Source organism: Schistocerca piceifrons, chromosome X, assembly GCF_021461385.2.
Source record: "Schistocerca piceifrons isolate TAMUIC-IGC-003096 chromosome X, iqSchPice1.1, whole genome shotgun sequence".
NCBI classification, from domain to species: Eukaryota; Metazoa; Arthropoda; class Insecta; order Orthoptera; family Acrididae; genus Schistocerca; species Schistocerca piceifrons.
The window spans coordinates 705394334-705417080 of NC_060149.1; the positions used below are offsets into that span (position 1 = coordinate 705394334).

Sequence of the window (22747 nt, forward strand, 5' to 3'; positions counted from 1 at the left end):
GCATCATTCTCCTTTGAAAACAGCAGAGTCAGACCAGACAACTAACATTTAGCCAGTAATTGATATGTTACAAGAGTTGCAAGTTACACACATTCCCCATTATATAACCCCTCCCCTTTGGTTATTAATAGTCTAATAAAGATTAAGTAATGTCTCGAAGTAGGCATCATCATGAGTAGCTTGACCTCAGGACAAAAAGTGTTTCTCTTTCTTCTCAAAAATGAAGTGAAGCTGGAATCCTGAGATAATCTTCACATAAACAGTAGTGTGTAATTTGTAATTACTTATACTGATGAATGTAATAGTCCAATGAAATGGAAAAATAACTTTGTAACACTTTTCAAACAATTGTTACACATACAGCTATCTGCCAAAGCCTTTCTCAGCAAAGAAAACATACAAATATTCACACAAGCAAGCACACCTCATGCACGCTTGGCCACCACCACTGACAGCTCCAATTGGAATGGAACAGCCACATTCCAGTCGGAGCTGTCAGTGGTGGCAGTCTAGTGAGCATGAGGTGTGCTTGCTTGGGTGAATATGTCTATGTTTCCTTTGTTTAGGAAGGCTTTGGCTGATAGCTGCACGTATAACAGTCTTCAATGTGCCTGTCTGCAACTCAATGGGTCATCTTGACAATGAGAAATGATCTATACAATTCACTGCAATGTGACACTTCTGTAATTAAAAAAAATCATGTGAAGCAAACAGAAAAATAAGTTTATCATCACTATCATGATTTTTTTTAAAAATATTTGATTACAAATATGAGAAAGCTTATTTACCTCAAATAAAACACATTTCCTGTATGATCCTGATAAACAAACATATTTTTGCGATTATTAACTGAAAAGCGGTTCAGAACAGAACGCAGAGCTTGGATGCCACGAGACAAAGCAGGCTTTCCTGGGCCTGTCTTCAACCGAGGATGGAGGGAAAAATAAGTTTCCCAAACAACATTACATGCAAACCATCCAGGCATAAATTTTGTTGTTGCATCTAAATAATTTGACTGATATTCATTGTCTGTTCCATCTGAAATATAAAATGAGTGATTTACAATTTATTAAAAATAAATTTGGTCATTGTCATAACATGGAATTTGTAAGTATAGAATATCAAATTGTTGGTGAATAATGCAACCAGCCACAAACACTTTTAAAATGTTTTTATTTGAGAGCCCTAACTGGTTTTGGGCATTTGTGCCCATCTCCAGATAACTAAAGTATATTAAATTATTGACACTTTGGAGGGAATTCATACATATTATTAATAATCGGTAAAGTGAGACTATCTGATCTAAACTCATGAACTGAAACAAATTGAATCACTGGGGATGAAATTAATTTAATGCAATGACATGATATGACATGACAGCAATGAAATTCATTCTGAAAAGTTGAACCTGAAATGTCATGAACATTCTGATAAGCAGGGGAACATATTTTGAATCCTGGCATGTGATAAATGCAGAAACACTATGAATTTATGTGGACAAGACATTAGTGGTTACTCTTCAGAAAAACATTGTTACAGGGAATACACACAGTTTGATGTGGAATCCGAACCATGGTGGGAAAAAAAAAAAACACAACTCCCCCCTGAGCGCGCTCTCTCTCTCTCTCTCTCTCTCTCTCGCACACACACACACACACACACACACACACACACACACACACACAAATCACTGTGGTGAAAGAAGCAATGAGACACAGGAATTGAGTCTTGAACCTTTGGATTCAAAGTCTGATTCTATTCAGTCAGACCTATTCAGTCAGACATCAAGCAAATTACATTACAAGTAAATGTGTCAGTTTTCTAAAGACATCTAACAATCCACCAGTGCACTATCTAAAATTATAATATTTTTGACAGTAATTTCTCTCATACTGACTGAGCACAGTAGATACATGTAGCATTAGCCTCCTTACCATCAGTAGACTTCAAACGACTGACAGGATGACTAGATGATTGAGAAAGTTCTGCTGATGAAGGCCATATATCTTCACTAGTTTCTGGTTCCAAAAGCTGATCACACATTCGCGTGTCATGTAAATTTTGTAGCAACATTGTCTGATTTACAAGTTTACATAAGTCCTTAATATTTTTGATCATATTCCGCTGAACATCTCTGTAAGCTCTAACTTTATCATTCTCCATCTCGTTAAATCTAAAAGAAGAATATGTTTTAGTTAGACTGCAACAGGGTGGCACTAAAATATTTTATGATTCTCTCATAAATGCATGCTATGGCTCAAATAAGACAAATTCATATCCTTCTAATACTGTATATAAGCCAATAATGTGTACAAGGTAATGAAATCCTCTATTTACAAAGTAAACATTTCTCTTTAAGAATAGATTTCACAGTCCTCCTTACATAATGCTCTCTCTTCACAATTCTGACGAGTCATAATAACAATGTTTTGAGCTCTAGATCTATTCTTATCTGTCACACACAATAAAAGTAAAATTTAAATATCCACATCCATATCTACCTGCAATGAAAGTATGTAATTACAGCATCTTCATTTACTTTCATAATTAACCAGAAGTTAGGAAGTGATGGCCTGCGTGTTTCCATATCTTGAAGCCAATCACATTCGTCAGCTGAGTCACTGCTGTCTCCCTCATAACCTGAAATCATCAGAAATTTCATTGTTTTCTATAGTATTTATAAGGAATTGACACAAAGATTTAAAAAATTATTTGCACTAAGCTGAAATTGAAGATTAAGAAGCTTCAAAAAATTAAAATGTTTGTTCTTGTGTATTTGGAGGCATTACAGTAATTCCTAATTTTTTTCTACATACACTTACCAATTTTTCTGTCCAATAAATGTATCAGTTAAATCACACAGCTTGTTTTATGATGTTTTCCTTGTAAAATTTTCTTAAAACTTTTATATGCTGATATTACCTAAGACAGTTAACATTTTATTACAGTAATCAATTAAGAATAGTACTTGATTGATAGAATGAATGAACATATATGTGAATAATAGATGCAGAAATGGATCTTGTATTTAAAATACATACAGTATCATCAAGTTACAGTAATGTGACCACTGCTATGTTCGACATCAAAGTGCAACAACCACTCACAGACGGCAGGTGGCAGCACTAGCAGAGAAGGTATATAAAGTGTGTTGCGGGAACAAGGTAAACAGTGCAGTTGTTGTTGTAATGTGGGAATGGAGAGATTTATCTGACATCTAAAAGGACATGATCATTGGCTTTCGGGTTAGGAATGGAAGCATTTCCAAAACAGCTAAGTTTCTAAACAGTCTGTGTGCTGCCATTGTTGAAGCATATTCTGCATGGAAAAATGGCAATATCAAAGAATGAACACCTATATCTTCCCGTACAAGCCCTGATTTCCCTTATTTTATCATGGTGATCGTTCCTCTCCATGTAGGTCAGTGTCAACAAAATATTTTCAGATTTGGAGGAGAAAGTTGGTGATTGGAATTTCGTGAGAAGATTCCGTCGCAATGAAAAATGTCTTTCTTTTAATGATGTCCAGGCCAAATCCTGTATCATTTCTGTGACACTCTCTCCCATATTTCGCGATAATACAAAACATGCTGCCTTTCTTTGAACTTTTTCGATGTATTCCATCAGTCCTATCTGTTAAGGATCCCACACCGCGCAGCAGTATTCTAAAAGAGGACGGACAAGCTTAGTGTAGGCAGTCTCCTTAGTAGATCTGTTACATTTTCTAAGTGTCCTGCCAATAAAACACAATCTTTGGTTAGCCTTCCCTACAACATTTTTGATGTGTTTCTATCAATTTAAGTTGTTCATAAATGTAATACCTAGGTATTTAGTTGCATTTACAGCTTTTAGATTAGACTGATTTATCATGTAACCGAAGTTTAACGAGTTCCTTTTAGCACTCATGTGGATGACTTCACACTTTTCGTTATTTAGGGTCAACTGCCACTTTTTGCACCATTCATATATCTTTTCTAAATCATTTTGCAGTTTTTTTGGTCTTCTAATGACTTTATTAGTCGATAAACGACAGTGTCATCTGCAAACAATGAAAGATGGCTGCTCAGATTGTATCCAAAATCATTAATATAGATAAGGAAGAGCAAAGGGGCTATAACACTACCTTGGGGAATGCCAGAAATCACTTCTGTTTTACTCGATGATCTTCCGTCAATTACTATGAACTGTGACCTCTCTGACAGGAAATCACAAATCCAGTCACATAACTGAGACGATATTTGATACGCACACAATTTCACTATGAGCCGCTTATGTGCTACAGTGGCAAAAGCCTTCCAGAGTCGATCTGAAATCCTTTGTCAATAGCACTCAACACTTCATGTGAATAAAGAGCTAGTTGTGTTTCACAGGAATGATGTTTTCTAAACCCATGTTGACTGTGTGTCAATAGACCGTTTTCTTCGAGGTAATTCATAATGTTCGAACACAATATATATCCTAAAATCCTGCTGCATATCAACGTTAACAATATGGGCCTGTAATTTAGTGGATTACTCCTACTACCTTTCTTGAATATTGGTGTGACCTGTGTAACTTTCCAGTCTTTGGGTACGGATCTTTTGTTGAGCGAACAGTTGTATATGATTGTTAAGTATGGAGCTAATGCATCAGCATACTCCAAAAGGAACCTAATTAGTATACAGTCTGGACCAGAAGACTTGCTTTTATTAAGTGATTTAAGTTGTTTCACTACTCCGAGGATATTTACTTCTACGTTACTCATGTTGGCAACTGTTCTAGATTTGAATTCTGGAATATTTACTTTGTCTTCTTTTGTGAAGGCATTTTGGAAGGCTATGTTTAGTAACTCTGCTTTGGCAGCACTTTCTTCGATAATATCTCCATTGCTACCATGCAGAGAAGGCATTGATTGTTTCTTGCATCTGTGGTGCATCACGGGCCATAAATGACTGGGGTGAATGGCGGCTGGAGAGATGTGTACCAGCAAACAGGCGCACAATTGTTGAGCAACTGACCACCCAGATGAACCAAGGAGCTACCAATAGTGTCTCTTCAAAGACCATTCAGCAAACATTTGCTGTGTATGGACCTCCACCGCAGGCACCTGGTTCGTGCACTCATGCTGACTACTGTTCATCAGTGACAGAGGCTGAAATTTGCATATCAATATCAAAACTGGATATCCACTGAGTAGTGACAGGTGGCCTTTTCACAGGAATCATGTTTTATTCTCCATCCGACAGAAGGTAATTGGTGTGAAACGTCTGACAGCAAACACCCTGCAACAATCACTGGAAGGGTCCAGAGTGGAGGAAGGAGCATAATGATTGGGGGAATGTTTTTGTGGCATTCCCTGGATGATCTTCTCAATTTGGAAGGCACAATGGATCAATGCAGGTATGCATCTACCCTTGGGGACCATGTCCACTATAAATGCAGTTTGTTCTATTCAGGATTATGGCATCTACAAGCAGGACAATGTAACACGTCATACAGCTTGAAATGTACATGTTGGCTCGAAGAGCACAAGGATGAGTTTACTTTAGTCCCCTGACCTCCAAACTCCCTGGGTTTAAACCCAATAGAGAATCTGTGGGATAACCTCGATCAGACTGTATGTGCAGTGGATCCGCAACTGAGAAACCCAGCACAGCTGGCCACGGCACTAGAGTCAACATGGCTCCACATCCCTGTAAGTACCTACCAGAACCTCACTGACACTCTTCATGCATATCCCAAAGTGATCCAAACTGTAAAATGCATGTATTCAGCCTTCTGCCAAGTGGTCACACTAATGTGACTCTACAGTATAGAAAAGAATAACAATTTCATTATCAATGATACTATCCAAATAATATGATGTTCTTTTCACAAAATGATGGTGGAAGTTAAAATAACCTATATTTGAGACCGAGTATAAAACACTAATACTTTCACTACATCCTAATATTCTCCCCTTCCCCCTTTCATTATATATTTAGTATATATGGAAGACCACAAGAAAAATATGAGAGTAATTAAAATATGTATGGAGAAATACAAGCAATCATTTTTCCTTCACTCCTTCTGGAAATGGCTCAAGAAATAAAGGACAATTACAGGTATGAAGTAACATATTCCATAAATTATACAAGAAGGGACTGAAAAGTCACAAAAATGACCATCTTTACCTGATTATAAGACAACATTTTACCTCAGTTTGTCAATTGAAAAATACAGGGTTGTCATACACTTGTAGATCAAACTATTCCTGCTGAGTTCAACATTTTTATGTTGTGTAATAGATTAATATACAGATCATCTTACATTTACAGATTAAGCTTTCATAACGGAGGTCACATGCAAATTAATTTTGAAAAATGTGGGAGGGTTGGAGGGGGAACAATGACACCTGTCTGACTAAGAATTGGAATTAATGTGATGAGGAGAGTGATGAGCAAGTAGCAAATTTCATTGCACTGCCACCCATGGGAATGTATACAGCATACCTTAGCTTTTTATGAACATCTACCACGTTTAAACTGCAGTTTGCCTGAATCCATTTGCAGTCAGAATTGAACTGACTTTAAAATTGGACAAATGCTTCACAACAGTACATATTTCTATAGTAGATGGTAAAAGTCTAGAGAGGGACCATAGCATACTTATGTGTTTGATGTACCAATGCTGTCAATGCTCACCATAATGAGGTATGATGGGAATGAAAGGGGGTGTGTCAGTTGCTAGTTCCATGCAGCCAATAAGAGAGCTGCAGGCAGAAAACATGTTTGGAAGCAAGAGAGGAAGGAATATCATCACATTCTCACATCAATATAGATCCAAAAGCAGCTATGTATTTGGGGAGGGGGGGGGGGGGGGGGAACCAGTTGTGTTCTCAGGTTTCACTGTACCTACAACCTCAGGAACTGCAATATATTTGTAAGAGACAGCCAAATATTTGTGATATGCAAAATTACAAGATTCACTGGATCTTGTATACATAAATACATTTTTCCTCACTTCTCATTGGTGACGTGAAACTATCATCTTACTGATATATGCGACTTATGCGTTGCCAACATCTGGGCATTAGACACATATCACTATGACTGGCTGTGACCCTGATCTAGACTTTAACCCAGTAGATAAGTTAATGCTAATAAAAACATGTTTGCTCAGAATACGTGAAATGTGGCACAACAAATAAAACATGATTTTCAACAATGGTGCTGAAGTTGCTACTGCTCTACAGCACTGTTGGTTTTCAGGGTTGGTTATAGTATTAATGTGAAGTTGTACAATTTATGCTGATTCAGCTGGGGGGGGGGGGGTCTAGAGTACAATGTATTGGGTTGTCACTCAGTTTGCTTATATTGACAGTGCTGTAGGAACAGTAAATTGTAGCAATCAATCATGGATGCCAATTACAGCCATGACTCTGTGGAGAAATGTGGATTTATGAGTCTGCAATTTGCAATTGGTTCATGCAGACAATACAATGTTGTTCTTACATTATTAGTAGTGGTGATTCATTAAGCTGAGGGCACAAAAAATTGTACAGCAGGAAGAAAATTTGGCATCGCAGAAGTGAATGTTTGTAGCTGGTGTTAGGGTGAAGAATAAATTAAAGAATAACAGTTCTACACATCAAATTTTCATGGGACCAAAGCAGGAAAGGATTTGGAGCAGTGGATTGTTCAGTATGTGCAAGAGAAATGCAAACAAGGAGGCTTACTGATTACCTGAGAAATTATTTGAATGAAGGCGCTGGAAATGAAGAAGAATTTTCCAACTGCATGCATCATGGAATTCAAAGCAAATGCTGATTTGTGCATGAGAATAAACAAGTGGCAAGGCCTTAAGACTTTGCAGGGGAATTCCAAATATTGCCTGGGCTGTAACTTTGTATTAGAAAGACTGCATCTGAATATACATTGGGTCTCGATTCTCTCAATGTGTGAACCACCTGTCACTTGAAAACTGGACAAATTTCATATGAGAACAATGTATGGATGTCTCACGACCTGCCCCTTGACTGGTGCAGCCTTCTGTTGTCAATTTCTAGAATTATTTTGGAAGAAACATTAGCAAACATAACAGCTGCTGTTGTGAATGGCTGAGCCAATGTGATTGCACTGATGTAATTTTGTGAGTGTACTTATTAAGTTTCACAGTTTTCTGTAATTCCGTCACAAATACATCACATTTGTTGAGTGAGCAAGAAATTTCAGAAGCTCAAGAGGAGGAAATTTCTCAATAACTCCATCTCACACTTTTTCTTGGGAATATAATTAGGCTTTCTGTCATCATTATGCCCAAAAAACTTTTAAGCTATTACGTTATGACACAGAACAACGCTAGCTCAGCCACTTCCCATAGCATATGACTAAGAAGTTCTTGAATATCAGCATTGCATAATCAATCTAAGAAAATGACAATTTGCTAGGCTACATGGGCTATGCCAATCAGGTGCCTGTTTATTTTGATACACAATCAAATGTTACTGTCAATGTGAAGGGCATTAAAAGTTCTGGGAATGAAATGCTGGATGCATTAGCAGATGGAAGGAAGCTGATCCCACGTATGTGCTTCTTCACAGGAAAATGATAACGAAAGAAAAATTGCCTGCAGTTCTTATCTTAGAAAATTGATAGAGACTAATGACAATGTTGAACATTGTTTGGAACAGAATACCATGCTCTGGATTTTATCAGTGGAAGACGTTAAGGATCTGATAGCAAAGGACAACACAGATCTGGTAATAATTCATGGAAACATGACACTGTGGATCCTTATAGTCTGGGGCAGAATCTCTTGTGAGTTTATTATAGAAGGAGTCAAAAGATCCTGCATATCGAATGCTATGGGTACTTCAAAAGATTACATACTATCAGCGGAATGTCAGGAAGAAAGAAATGCCAAATGACCTACAAATGAATATAACAATCCCAGTGATGATGTAACTGATGATAATTAAAAACAGTGATACCACAGACAACTGTCTTAGATTGTAAGGAAAAAAGGAGGTGAAGACAAAAATTAATCTAAACTGGTTCTTTTTGTTTATTATATTTCTCTTTGAGTTATCAGTTTGTCGACAATCAACAAATAGGAAATATTTAGAACAGCTATAACGTTAAATTTTTTATATTAAAAATTTATGTTAAAAATAATTTTTTTCAAGGAAAAAGCAGGGGGTCATCTTATATTCAGGGTCATCTTGTACTCGTGTAAATAAATTATTTTCTGGAAGGTGATGGGAACTGTAGTGCTCGTTTCTCCCAACAGTTACCTCCCCTTAACCTTGTTTGCAGTTGCCAGTTGTCATCCCAGAAGAAGTGTCAGATCAGAATGCTGATTCATGTATTCAGCAATTTGCAGATGGCGGTAGAACAGGACAGCCTGTCAGGCAGATTAGCTATGGAAATGGTCACTTTTCTTTAGCAGGCATACTGGGAGAAAGCTTCATCACCATAACCAAAGAAAGCAAAACAGAACAGAACCAATTACAAAAGCACTTCTTTTCTATTACATGATGGGGATATTCCAGAATGAATTAGTTTTCTAATTTGTGACATGTAACCAGCATTCTTACCACATTATTACCACCAAACACTAAAACTACTGCAAGATGCACTATGGAAAAAACTTTTCCTGCATTGTGGTAGTCAAATTATTTGTTCCTTCTCCATGACAGTGCTGCTGGTCATGCAGTTATAGGACCAAAACAAAATGAGAATAGTTTTGTACCCACCCTACTTCACTGGACATATTCCTTTTCTACTTATTCCTGTTCCCTAGAATGAAGAGGAAAAAAGGGAAGTATCTTCAGGACATAGAAGAGGTGAAAAAATGATAGAAAGTGCCTCAGGAAATAGTTATGTATGACTTTAAAAACTGTTTACATATGGATGACTTTAATAACTATTTCCACTGCTTGTTAAAGACACACTTGGACAACTGCATTGCATTCATCAGGCACTGTTTTGAAGATTATGCAGTTATGTATAGTTTTTTAAAAAACGAAACATTTATCTGTGTAATTCTCATTATTTCACCCCTCTCTCACCATCATGATCACCACCAGAAAAAAGTCTCCCTCATACATTGGCTTGAGACTGAGTCTGGCCCCAGCAGTCAGAGACAGTGGTCACACATGTGTGAAAAGCGTTTGCATGAATGTGTGTGTGCATATTGTCTATATTGGAAGAAGGTCTTCTGGCCAAAGGTTACATGTTTAGTAGTCTTTTTGCTGTACCTGTCTGCGATTTGACATCTTTGCTATACGGTGAGTAGCGGTCTATCCTTTTCATAATACTACCATTATTCCATCTTTTATTTTCCACTGTCTGAACATATAGACGCTGAGCTACACTATGTATCTGCAGGCCTTGAACTACAATATGTATCATATCAACATGTTACCATAACTATAATTTTATAGTCATGTTTTTGTTGTCTTTATCAACACAAAACCAAAATGTTACTGCCCAAACCAACCTATTCCACTGGATACAGTACAAATCAGTCTGCACTACAACCTGAATTCCAGAAAATAAAACAGAAGCAAAATGAATATTGCCACTGCTTCATTCTATCTCTGTTTGCACACATATGACATCACATGCCACAACATCCTTACATCACAGGACAAAGTAAATGTTCATTTTGGTAAGGTCAATCAATCCCTTTGTTTCACAGTTGCTACACTTAATTAAAATATATCATGCAGGTTGAAGGTTTATTATTTCTTTACAACTTACCATCTTCTGTTCCTTGGCCACTCTCAACAAGACTTGACACTTCACTTCTGTACTCAGAAGCTAGTTGTTTTTTACTCCACTGTAGATAGTTCAAAGGAGGAATCACTGTTTCAGCTTCTGCATCTTGATTTAATTCTTCTCCACCACACTGTACAACTTCACAACTCTGGCTTCTGACTACTGATGAATTGGGTCTGAAATTTTGATGTGATACAGGTGTTAAATACAGTTGCAACACAAGATGTTTACTGTTATTTATCCAGAAACTAATGAGTGGAGAGAGACTATTCCAATGCAGTGGGTTTTTTGCATAAATGAACTGTCCTTAGAAATTATGGAAGGAACAGTGGCATTTTATGTCTCATCAATGAGGAGGATATAATAAGTGGAGACATACTGAATAGGACAATGACGGAGAAGGTAATTGGTAACACCCTTTGCAAAGGAATCTTTCCAGCATTTGCCTTAAGTGATATAAGGAAACCATGAGAAGCCTGTTCTGGAAGACAACATGGGAATGTGAACCTTGTTCCAACTCAACAAGCAATCATCTTCAACTCAGATACATCTTATGAATGAAAACACACACAACACTGGCGTAATAGTCTACGATATTTATTATTTATCCCACAAACTTGTTTTCAGTTGTTACACCAGCATCAGGTTCAAGGATAAATATGTGAACTTTTCATAGGATCAAAGATTTTAAACTAGTGCATCTACAGAGTATTTCCATTTCCAAAGTTGAAAATTTTTAATGACTGATTTATGAATAAAATAAGAGGAATTATTTCAGTCAAAATGTGATATCAGATTATTTAACTAAGATACAATATGTGACACACTAACTAATTAACAATATAACAAATTACAACAATTGTTCTTGCAAGAAAATAAATAAACAATAAAATTTTGTGGCTTGTTGCAATGGAGTGGCTGAACAAACTATTATTGTCTTTAACAGGTCCTAGATTACAAACAGATAAGATATACTAGTGCGATTAAGCAGGTAAATGAAGCAGCTGTGATTATACGTAGTAAATTTAATAGGGCAATAAAAAGGGAAAAAATTGAGCAATAGAGTAAGAGGCATAGTTCACAACTTGGCCTGGATAGGATTATGAGAACATCTGCAGTTAGAAGTGATGAGTAAGGGAACTATGTCTGGTGATTCAGTACTAAGCATGAGCAGATGAATATATGTTTATTAATTTTCATTATTTCAAGGTAATTCATCTTCCTTTTTATGGATATGATGTAATACTTGATGTTGCACCTTGTGACTATGGCCTTCTTTAAGCAGGTGGTGTGCAAAAGTAGTGTCTCCTTCCCTAAGTTTCCAACTTCCATGATTCCCTTCAAATGGGTGCATATTGTCCCAGGAGACTTACCTTTATAGAGTTTGCCACAGTTACAAGTGATTTTTTTATATATTATTCTCCTCCAAAGCTGAAGTGCTGTCTTTACCATTGAGCAAAAAGTGTCCAACAGTGTTGTGTACACAAAATGATTTTTTTAAAGTCCCTGGGCTTAAGCTTTCTGGCTACATATCATCAACATACCTAAACCACTATCCAACTTTGGAAGAGAATGGGTTATCTTCCAAAACTGTTTTACAGAATTGCCCTTAAAGATTTAAACAAGGACTGGACTGTTGCATTTCCTGCAATCTATTTATTGATCTCATGTTCTATTTCCTGTTATTACCAGCATTTTTCGCTTTCTTGTGAAACTCTTCTCTTCCTTGGGCTTCTTTCCTTTCCTTGTTGTTAATTCCTTTTCTTTTTTACATTTCTCTCTTTCCTCCTCTTCCTCTCTTGGCTGCAGCCTTGTCCCTGACTTCACTCACCCCTTGTAGCCTAGCCATCTCCATTTACCTATTCCACACCATCTGTCTTTTCATCTTAGCACTCCACTGAATAAACCACCTTCTTTATTATGATTACTGTGAACCCTGCTCTCTCATCCCAAATCATCACTCACCATTAGTCATGCTACAACCTTAGAAGTTTTTTTTAATGTTTGTGTGACCATGTGTTTTCACAATAACTGTTTTGACCCAAAGAAGAATGAAAGCTCAATATCTCATGAGACAGACACCTCATGTTTATGTATACATGGTCACCAAGCAATCCTTCATCACAAAGGTGAGTAGCAGTCTGTTCTCATTATTTGTATTTGTGTTTCTGAAATGTGCATATGAATGGAAAATGAAAAAAATATTTGGAAATGGATGAGATGTGACTGAGAAAGTCTTTCAGTTTGTTTTCCACTACCACATTAGAAATGCATCTGGCATTCAATTCCTTCTTCGTGGACCTACAAGTAAGCCACTCATGTGCCTAAAGCACACAACAAAAAGAAAAGCACTAATTCATACGCTTAACTTATTACCTGTTTTCATTATCCTGGCCTGTAAGAGGGAGGGATGGTGAAGCTGAGAGTGACAGTCTCTCATGTTCTGCTGCAGCTGAACAAGCCCACTGTTCTACTTTTCCTTTACTCTGGGCAGTTTTCTTTTCCTTTCTGCGCTGTTTCTGGCACTCTGAGTCTTCATCAGAATCACTGTCTTCTAGCTGTGTTTTCCTCCTACTACTTATGTCTTGTATTTTCCAAAGACTTTTTACAGCAGAAATATTGTCTTCACTGGCCAAAGTTTCCATGGTTGTGTTAGTTACACTCTCAGGTATTCCATTCTCTGCACCTGAAATGGAAAATGGTTTGGTCACCTCAAAGAAGCTTACAAAGACACGCAATCGAATAAAACAAACATATCAACAGTGACATACATGCATCACAACACAGACATACTTCTCTAACTACATAGCCAAGTAATATGACACACTGGTAACACGAGACTCACATTCAGATGGAGGGGGGAGGGGGGGGGGGCTGTTTAAAATTCCACCTGTTCATCCTGAATACATTTTCTGTAATTTCCACAATTAGTCAAGCAAAATGCTTGGATCGTTTCTTTGAAAAGGGCACAGCTAATTTCTGTTCCCATCCTTGCCCTATCCAAGTTTATGCTCTGTCTCTAATGACATCACTGACTAATCATCTCTTTTTTTTTCACAAGCACATAATGATGACCTGCACCAATCACTCAAGAAGAGTATGTTAACCATTTAGAAGAAATGTTAATTATATAGAGTTAGGCACTGGAGATAATGCTTTACAGACAAACAGTCCAACATTTACAAATACATCTTAAAAATGTTTTAAACAAAACACATTGGTATTAATATTCAAAAACCAGACTAAATTTTATGGCTTTCGGTTGTCTAATTTGTTTCTGCCTTGTAAAAGAGGTTCTCCCCTTGATCCAGATGATGACATTTTGTGCTGTGGACTGCTCGGCACTCATCACATCCATCATGTACAATGGACTGATAGCCACCCCATGTGGAAAAAGTTGTTTTTTGTGTTCCACATTTTTGGCCTTTTTTGAGAGCTATTGTTACAGTGTTCCATTTTGGCATGATGGTGTAAAATGTGCTGCAAAACCAGATATGTACATAAACTGACTTCTAATAGTTCCTTTGTGTACAAGTGTATGACAGAGTCATTGAGAAACTTCAGGTACAATTTAAGCATGCTTTTCACACAGAGTGTATCAACAATCTTGTGTGTAACACAATATATTGTTTAATTTTGTATGTTGAGTGCCGAGAGAAATGTATTTCATAGCATATCATCAGTTGCAATCAACATTTTTACTTTATAAAACTTTAGTTGTAATATCCTCATTCAGAGAACCATTCAACCACAATTTCAGAATATATCAACATATAGAGAATTTTTGGATGTTTCAACTGTTGTGAATAGCATATTTTATACCAAATTAGCATTTGTAATTTGCAGTTACTTAGCACATATTGTAATTATCTTACTGGTTTACATTTAGTTTTCTCTTTCAACAGGGTTGTATATTGTCTGTATTCATTGTAAATTAACAGTATTTTCAAGGTTATTATTGACTAAAACCTCAAAAAAATTCAGAAAATTAGTAACTTTTACCCCAGGCTTCACTGTTACCTTAATAGAAATCTCATTTTGCGAAACAAATTTCTGCATTTCTTAAAGGCAATTATTAATACTTTTAGCTTGATAGGTCCAGAAATCAAAAGAGAATCAGCAAGTTTATTTAAAGATAGTTGTTCATTGTTCTGTAAAACAGCCACAATGCAGCCTCACTGTGAATGCTGCTCTCGAACAAGGAATGTGTTAGTTCATGTTTGCAAGCAGCTGCAAATTGCACTCACTTGTGTCAAATAAATACAAACTGCTGCAAATGGGTGTGTTCGGAGAGCTCCTGAGAGTTATTTACCAGAGATACCAAAGATAGCTCAAGTAGCATCCCCTCTTGTGGATTCTGGCTCCTACACAGAAAGAATGGGATACATCACCAATTAACTGGCAGTGGTCTGTCAGTGGTAGGACTATGTGTCCTGTACAGGGGAGCCAGGGACCAGGGAGAAGCCAGAAACATCTTAACAAGTTCAAGGTAATGTCTTGCACTGAAACCAAAACTGAGCCAGGAGACTCACTTCACTAGGTGGGATACCTGCTATGTCCTGTGACATATGGAATCAAATGCATAAGGGTAGCAGTTTATTAATAATCAGAAGTTCAAACGTATGGCAAATAATGGTACCCCATTGGGAAATGGCAGTAATGGTAAGGATGGAACAACACGTGATGTGCACTCTGTATGTAAGCCTAGGGGCCTCACTCAACACGCTGAAGGTGCTAATATGGCAGCCACTGAGGATAAAGGGTGCAACCAACTGCAGATTGTGGCACACGTTAGAACAAATAATGCTTGTTGCATGGGCTCCAAGGACATAATTGGATCATTCCAGTGACTGGCAAAGAAGGCTGAGAAGAGACCAACAGCTTTGCTCATAGAGTTTCAACGATGCTCACAATTTGCAGCATTGTCACCAGAACTGACTGTAGCCCCCTGGTTCTGAGAACAGTGGAATGCTTGAACCAGAGACTTCAAAGGTTCTGTGACAAGCTAGGCAGTGACTTCCTGGACTTGCACCAAAGGGATGAGGACTGTTTGATCCCCCTAAATGGGTCAGTTGTGTACTACGGATCAGGTGTTGCTACCCGAGTAGTTGACAGAAATCTTTTTACAGTAGGTGGCTCTCACAGAGTCCACATAACAATAGCTGCAGGGGACCTGGAAGTGTCAGTACAAGATGTAAGGAAATTCCCCCTACAAAAAAATCATTAAAATTATAGTCATTAACTACCAAAGCCTTCACAACAAAGTGCCAAGAGTTTGAAGCACTCCTAAAAATTAGAGCAGTACACACAACACTTGGTACAGAATGCTGGTTATCACCCAGAATTGATAGCAGTGAGATTTTTTGGGAAAATCTAAGTGTACATGGAAAGGATAGGCTACTAGTAAATGGAGGTAGTGTATCTGTTACAGTAGACAACTAACCCAAATATACCAAGATATAAATTGAAAGTGCATGCAAGGTTGTCTGTGCAAGACTCAGTAAAAAGGCTCAGCATAAACTTATAACCAGATTTTTTATCGCTTAATAAAATCACTTCCAGGTGTAATTGAAAACCTAACTTCACTAGTACATATTTCCCCAATTATATTGTCATCACCGGAAGAGACTTTAATCATCCTACAATCAACTGGAAAATTACAGTTTTCTAAGCAATGGGTATATCAAGATTGGCAAAACATTGCTAAATACCTTCTCTGAGAACCATCTAGAGCAGATTGTCCAGAAGCCACCTATTGTGGAAATGTATTAGATGTAATGGCAACAAACAGACCTGACATCTTTCAGGATGTCCACATTGAAACTTGTATCAGTGACCATGATGCAGTTGTGGCAACAATGATTACCACAGTAAAAATGGCAACTAAAACAAGTATAAGGCTTCATATATTCAGCAAATGAGGTAAAGAGAGAGTGGTGTTGTACCTCAGTAAGGAAATCAAAACATTTAGCTCTGAAGATGAGCATGTACTTGAATTGTGGCCCAAGTTTAGAAGACAAGCTGACCATGCATTTGATACATATATACCTAGAATAAAAGTTCACAATGCAAGAGGACCTAGATCAAATACAGTAGTTGTAAAGAAACTTTAACAGAAACAGAGACTACTGCAAAATAGGTGTAAAACGAAGCTCCAGGCTATAATTAGGTGCTGTAACCCTGTACAGTGAGCACTTGTTCACAAACTTCTCTACCATTGGCCAAGAGTATTATAGCATGTTAAATCAGTGTCCGGAGGTAAAATAGTCCCCCATTCGGATCTCCGGGGGGGACAACTTGAAAGGAGGCAAAAAATCAAAACGAGAATTGGTACCTGGAATGTCAGAACTCTGCTACAAGCAGGAAAACTAGAAAACCTTAAAAGAGAGATGGAAAAGAATCATATGGACCTCGTAGGAGTTGCTGAGATAAGATGGAATGGACATGGAGAGTTGCAGTCAGATGAATATGTATTCTACTACTCAGGAGGAGAAGTAAAAGGAATTAATGGAGTAGGAATGATTATGACAAAGGAATTGGCTAAATGTGTGGAATATGTAGACTATGAAAATGACCGGGTTATTGGTGTAAGGCTGAAAGGAGCACAAAAAGATTTACTGATTGTCCAGGTGTATATGCCAACTTCAGAACATGATGACCAAATTGTAGAGGAAATGTACAATGTAATAGAGAGAATAATGGACGAAAATAAAAAATGCTGCAAAATAGTAATGGGAGACTGGAACGCCATTGTGGCAGAAAGGAAAGAGGGACACATAGTAGGCAGTCATGGTCTTGGAAAGAGAAATGACAGAGGTGAATGGTTAATTGACTTCTGCAGGGAAAGGCAGCTGATAGCGGCAAACACATGGTTCAAGAACCATAAGAGGAGGCTCTACACTTGGAAATCACCAGGGGATAAATACAGAAACCAAATCAATTTTATACTGGTAGAAGAAAGATACAGGAATGGAATCAAGAAGGTGTACACATTACCAGGTGCAGATATTAATAGTGACCACAACTTACTTATGGCAGACATAGAAATAAGAATGAAAAAACTGAAAAAGGCAACAATGGTGAAGAAGTGGGATCTAGAGAAGATAAGGTCCAACAAAGAACAAATTACAGAAATGCTGTCTCGGGACTTTCTAAACACATTACGAGACAAAGAAGCACCTGATAATGCCAACGAGTACTGGAATATGCTGAAAGAAGGAATCATTAAAGCAGGACAGCAAAATATAGGATATGTAAAAGGGAAAAGGTCAAAAAAACCATGGGTCACACAAGAAATGATTTCCAAGATGGAGGAGAGAAGAAAATTGAAAAACAAGAACACTGAAGATGCAAGAAAGATATACCGAAGGTTAAATAACGAACTGCGAAGAGAAACAGAGCAGGCTAGGAAAAAATGGCTAAAAGAGGAATGTGATGAAATTGAAGAACTGGACAGGAAGGGAAGATACGACTTACTATACAACAGAGTAAAGACTATGACATGGGACAGAGCAGAAAGTGCTACTATGGAAATTTTGAGTAAAGACGAAGAGGTAGTGTACAAAGATCGTGACGATGTCCTCCAGAGATGGTAAGAATATATAAAAGAGCTATATGACACAAATAGCAAACCAGAAACTCTGGAACTTGAATCACACAACACTGTAAGTGATGAAGAGAAAGGACCGATCATCATAATGGAAGAAGTAAAGTCTGCCATTGCTGCAATGAAAAATGGCAAAGCAGTAGGTACAGATACAATACCGGGAGAAATACTAAAATGCTTGAACCACAATGGAATAAGAGAAATATTGAGGTTATGTAATAAAATATATGACAGTGGTGAACGGCCTGAGGACTTTTTGACAACAGTAATGATTCCATTACCGAAAAAACAAGGAACCAAGAAATGCAGCGAGCACAGGACAATCAGCCTCATTTCACATGCAGCCAAAGTGATGTTAAGAATAATTAATAAAAGACTTGAAAAAGTAATAGAGGAGAATCTCGGCGAGGAGCAGTTTGGCTTTAGACGGAATACGGGCACCAGAGATGCAATAGGGCTCCTACGAATCTTGGGAGAAAGGTTTATTGAAAAAGGAAGAGACCTATATATGTGCTTCATCGATTTAGAAAAGGCATTTGACAATGTGGTTTGGGACAAGCTGGCGACTATTATGAGGGAAAAGAGAGTGGACTGGAAAACCAGAAGACTTATAAACTCATTATACCTTAATCAAAAAGTTTCAGTTAAAGTGAGAGGAGAAAGTACAAACTGGATCAGACTAGGGAAAGGAGTAAGACAAGGATGCTGTTTATCACCTACTCTTTTCAACCTGTACTTGGAAAATATGATTGACCAATGCTCATTAGATGACAAAGAAGTAGAAACTGGAGGAAGAAGAGTAGGGTGCTCGAGATTTGCTGATGACATGGTCCTTCTAGCCACAGGGGAAAAAGAATTACAGGATTTGGTGGACACCATTGCAACTAACGGAAAAAATATGGAATGAAAAGTAACACAAATAAAACAAAAGTAATGGCAATAGGAGGAAATAAGGAAATAAAAATTGTGCTGAATGGAGAAACACTAGAACAGGTGCAAAATTTTAAGTATCTTGGAAGCAGGATAGACACCGACTGGAAGTGCACCACAGAAATTAAAACAAGGATAGCAATGGCAAAAGAGGCATTTTATAAGAAAAGGAGAATCTTCTGCAGCGGTCTGGACAGAGAACTCAGAAAGAGACTCATAAAATGTCTTGTATGGAGTGTTCTTCTATACGGCGCTGAAACATGGACTGTGAGGAAAAAAGACAGAGAAAGGCTGGAGGCTTTTGAGATCTGGACATGGCGGAAGATGGAAAGAATAAGTTAGATGGACAGAGTAAAAAATGAAGAGGTACTGAGAAGAGTGGGAGAGAAAAGACAGTTACTAGATGTAATAAAGAGACGAAAAAGAAATTGGAGTGGGCATATATTAAGAAAGAATGACGGACTGATAAAAACAGTTTTAGAAGGTTATGTAGAAGGGCAAAGGAAGGAAGAGATTCCAGATACTGGATGACATGATGGATGGTACAACGTACAGCAGCCTTAAGAAGGAAGCAATGGATTGCAGAAAATGGAGAGGCAAAGGACCTGCTAATATAGCAGATAACTGATGATGATGATTATAGCATCACAAACCTCCGAACCAGCATATGAGTCCCAGTCAGCTTCAATTAAAAACTGGCAATGGTTGCTAAGACCATGAAGTTCCTCTGCTCTAATTCTGTATCACTGTTGCAGCCGATTTTGACTATGGCAGAACTCAATGCGAGTAGCAATAACATCTACATCTACAACTGCATCTACATGGATACTCTGCAAATCACATTTAAGTGCCTGGCAGATGGTTCATCAAACAACCTTCACAATCCTCTATTATTCCAATCTCGTATAGTGCACGGAAAGAAATAACACCTATATCTTTCCATACAAGCTCTGATTTCCCTTATTTTATCATGGTGATCATTTCTCCCTATGTAGGTCAGTGTCAACAAAATATTTTAGTATAGTGTAGGCAGTCTCCTTAATAGATCTGTTACATTTTCCAAGTGTCCTGCCAATAAAACGCAGCCTTCGGTTTGTCTTCCCCACAACATTTTCTGTGTGTTCCTTCCAATTTAAGTTGTTTGTAATTGTAATACCTAGGTATTTAGTTGAATTTATGGCTTTTAGATTAGACTGATTCATCGTGTAACCAAAGTTTAATGAATTCCGTTTAGGACAGCATCTGGCTCGGCATCAGCCACAGACAGCACCTCGAACCTGTTTATCAGACAAACTGGGGAGGCCTTATGTGCGGCATTTGCAATGATAATTAGAGAGAAACTGACACATTTCATCAAAAGAGATTGGCAGGTTCTGGCAGATGAGCTATCTGACACAAAAGATGATATACACAAGGAGAAAGCCATAGGAGAGAAAGCCTTACACATATTGGGGTCAGAGACACCAAAAGCTTGTAAATGTTGCCAAAGGTGTTTTTTGTATGCATCCCAATTCTTCAGAGTACCATCATACAGAGGAAATGGTGGTGGCTTCATCAATGGCGGTGAGCCCTGGCATGTCATTGAGGCTGCCAAACTGTTTAGTGTCACAGTGAGAGCTCGCTGCTGTTCAACAAGAGTCTGAAGAATTTCTGCCACCGACATACTGGCCGTAGTGAACTGAGAATGCAACACATGGAGTAGAATGGCATCCTCATCACCAAATATATTGTAAAATTGCACAAACACAATATTAGAATTCCCACAGATCAACTTTTAGTTCGCTTCCACATAAAGGAAAATACAGACATATGAATGGCACTGTAGTAATAACACCACATGAAATCAGGAGTTACATTAATGCTAACAGAGAAGTGTTCCATAGTCACAAAAACAATAGAACAGCTGAGGACACAGTGCACTGGCTTATATACAGTTATTTACACATTGTGTGGTACTTCTTGCACCACCTGTGCCATTGTGAGGCAGCCTCCTTGGGCTGGCTGTGGAGGTGCATGCTGTTCATTTATGCATGCTCACTGTATACGGTTACAACATTAGGGAGATGCTAAATGAAATGTATTTGGCTATCAAGCTGGCAAAGCCTAAAGTCTTCAACAACTACTGTGGCAAGATATTATCGAAGGATATGTCACAAAAACCAAAGAAATTCTAATCATATGTAAAGGCTGTTAGTGGTACTAAAGTTAATGTTACTTGTGGATGAGACAAGAAATGAAATTAACAGAAGCATATCAAATGCAGATATGCTGAACTCCATTTCCAATTGTTTCTTTAAAAAGGAAAATCCAGGGGCATTGCCCTAATTTAATTCTCACATCACTTCAAGGATGAGAGAGATAGAGATTAGTGTTAGTGGTGTTGAGAAACAGTTGAACTCACAAAAATTAAAAAAAGCTTCAGGGCCAAATAGAATCCCTCTGTAATTCTATACCAAATTTGTAGCTGAATTAGCCCCATTTTAAGCATAATCTAACATAGTTCCCCAGAACAAGAAAACCAAGCCCAACAACTGGAAAACAACCTAGGTCACACACATCTGCAAGAAGGGTAGAACTGATCCACAAAACTACCATCCATTATCCTTCATTCATTTGTTGTAGAGTCTTGGAAAATATCCTAAGCTCAAATGTAATGAGGTATCTCAAACAACGACCTCCTCCATGCCAGCCAGCACTGATTCTGAAAACATCGATCATCTGAAACCAAACTCACTCTTTTTTCACACGTCATCCCAAATGCCATGGATCAAGACACTCGTGTAGTATTTCTTGATTTCTAGAAAGCATTCTGACTCAGTATCACACCTATACTTATTTTAGAAAGTATGATTTAATGGGGTATGAAGCAAAATTTGTGACTGGATTGTGGATTTCTTGGTAGGGAGGGTGCAGCATGTTATCTCGGACAGAGAGTTATGGACACTACATGTGTATCCCTGGAAATTGTGTTGGGAACCCCGCGATTCAAATTGTATATTAATGACCTTGCAGATCATATTAATAGTAACCTCCAGATTTTCACAGTTGATGCAGTTACCTATAGTGAAACATTGTCTGAAAAAGGCTGTAAAAATATTCAGCTGGATCTTAGGAAGAAGTGGTGCAAAGAAGAGCAATTTGCTTTAAATGTTCAAAAATTTAAAATAGTGCACTTCAAATAACAAAAAAAGAAATTACAGTAACCTATAACTACAATATCAACAACTCAATATATGGAATTGGTCAATTCATACAGAGATCTGGGTGTAACTGTTTGTAGGGATATGAAATGGAAAGATCACATATGCTCAGTCATAAGTAAACCAGGTAGCACTTCAGTTTTGGTTGAATACAATGGAAATTCAATCAGTCTATACATACAATTGCTTACAATACACTAGTGTGATCCAGTCTAGAATATCCCTCAAGCATGTGGAATATGTACAAAATACAATAACCGGTGGTATTGA

General features: G+C 37.7%; 1 protein-coding gene across 1 annotated transcript in view; it reads right to left on the bottom strand.

The window, feature by feature from the left end:
• Positions 1-22747, bottom strand: part of LOC124722628 (KICSTOR complex protein SZT2-like) — a 727281-nt gene that overhangs the window by 186585 nt on the left and 517949 nt on the right. Inside the window, exons 31-35 of the mRNA XM_047247762.1 lie at positions 13118-13427; positions 10724-10917; positions 2502-2640; positions 1935-2173; positions 789-1038 (exon numbers count right to left, since the gene is read on the bottom strand). Of these exons, the coding sequence (XP_047103718.1) occupies positions 789-1038; positions 1935-2173; positions 2502-2640; positions 10724-10917; positions 13118-13427 (1132 nt within the window). The remainder of the gene's footprint in view (positions 1-788; positions 1039-1934; positions 2174-2501; positions 2641-10723; positions 10918-13117; positions 13428-22747) is intronic.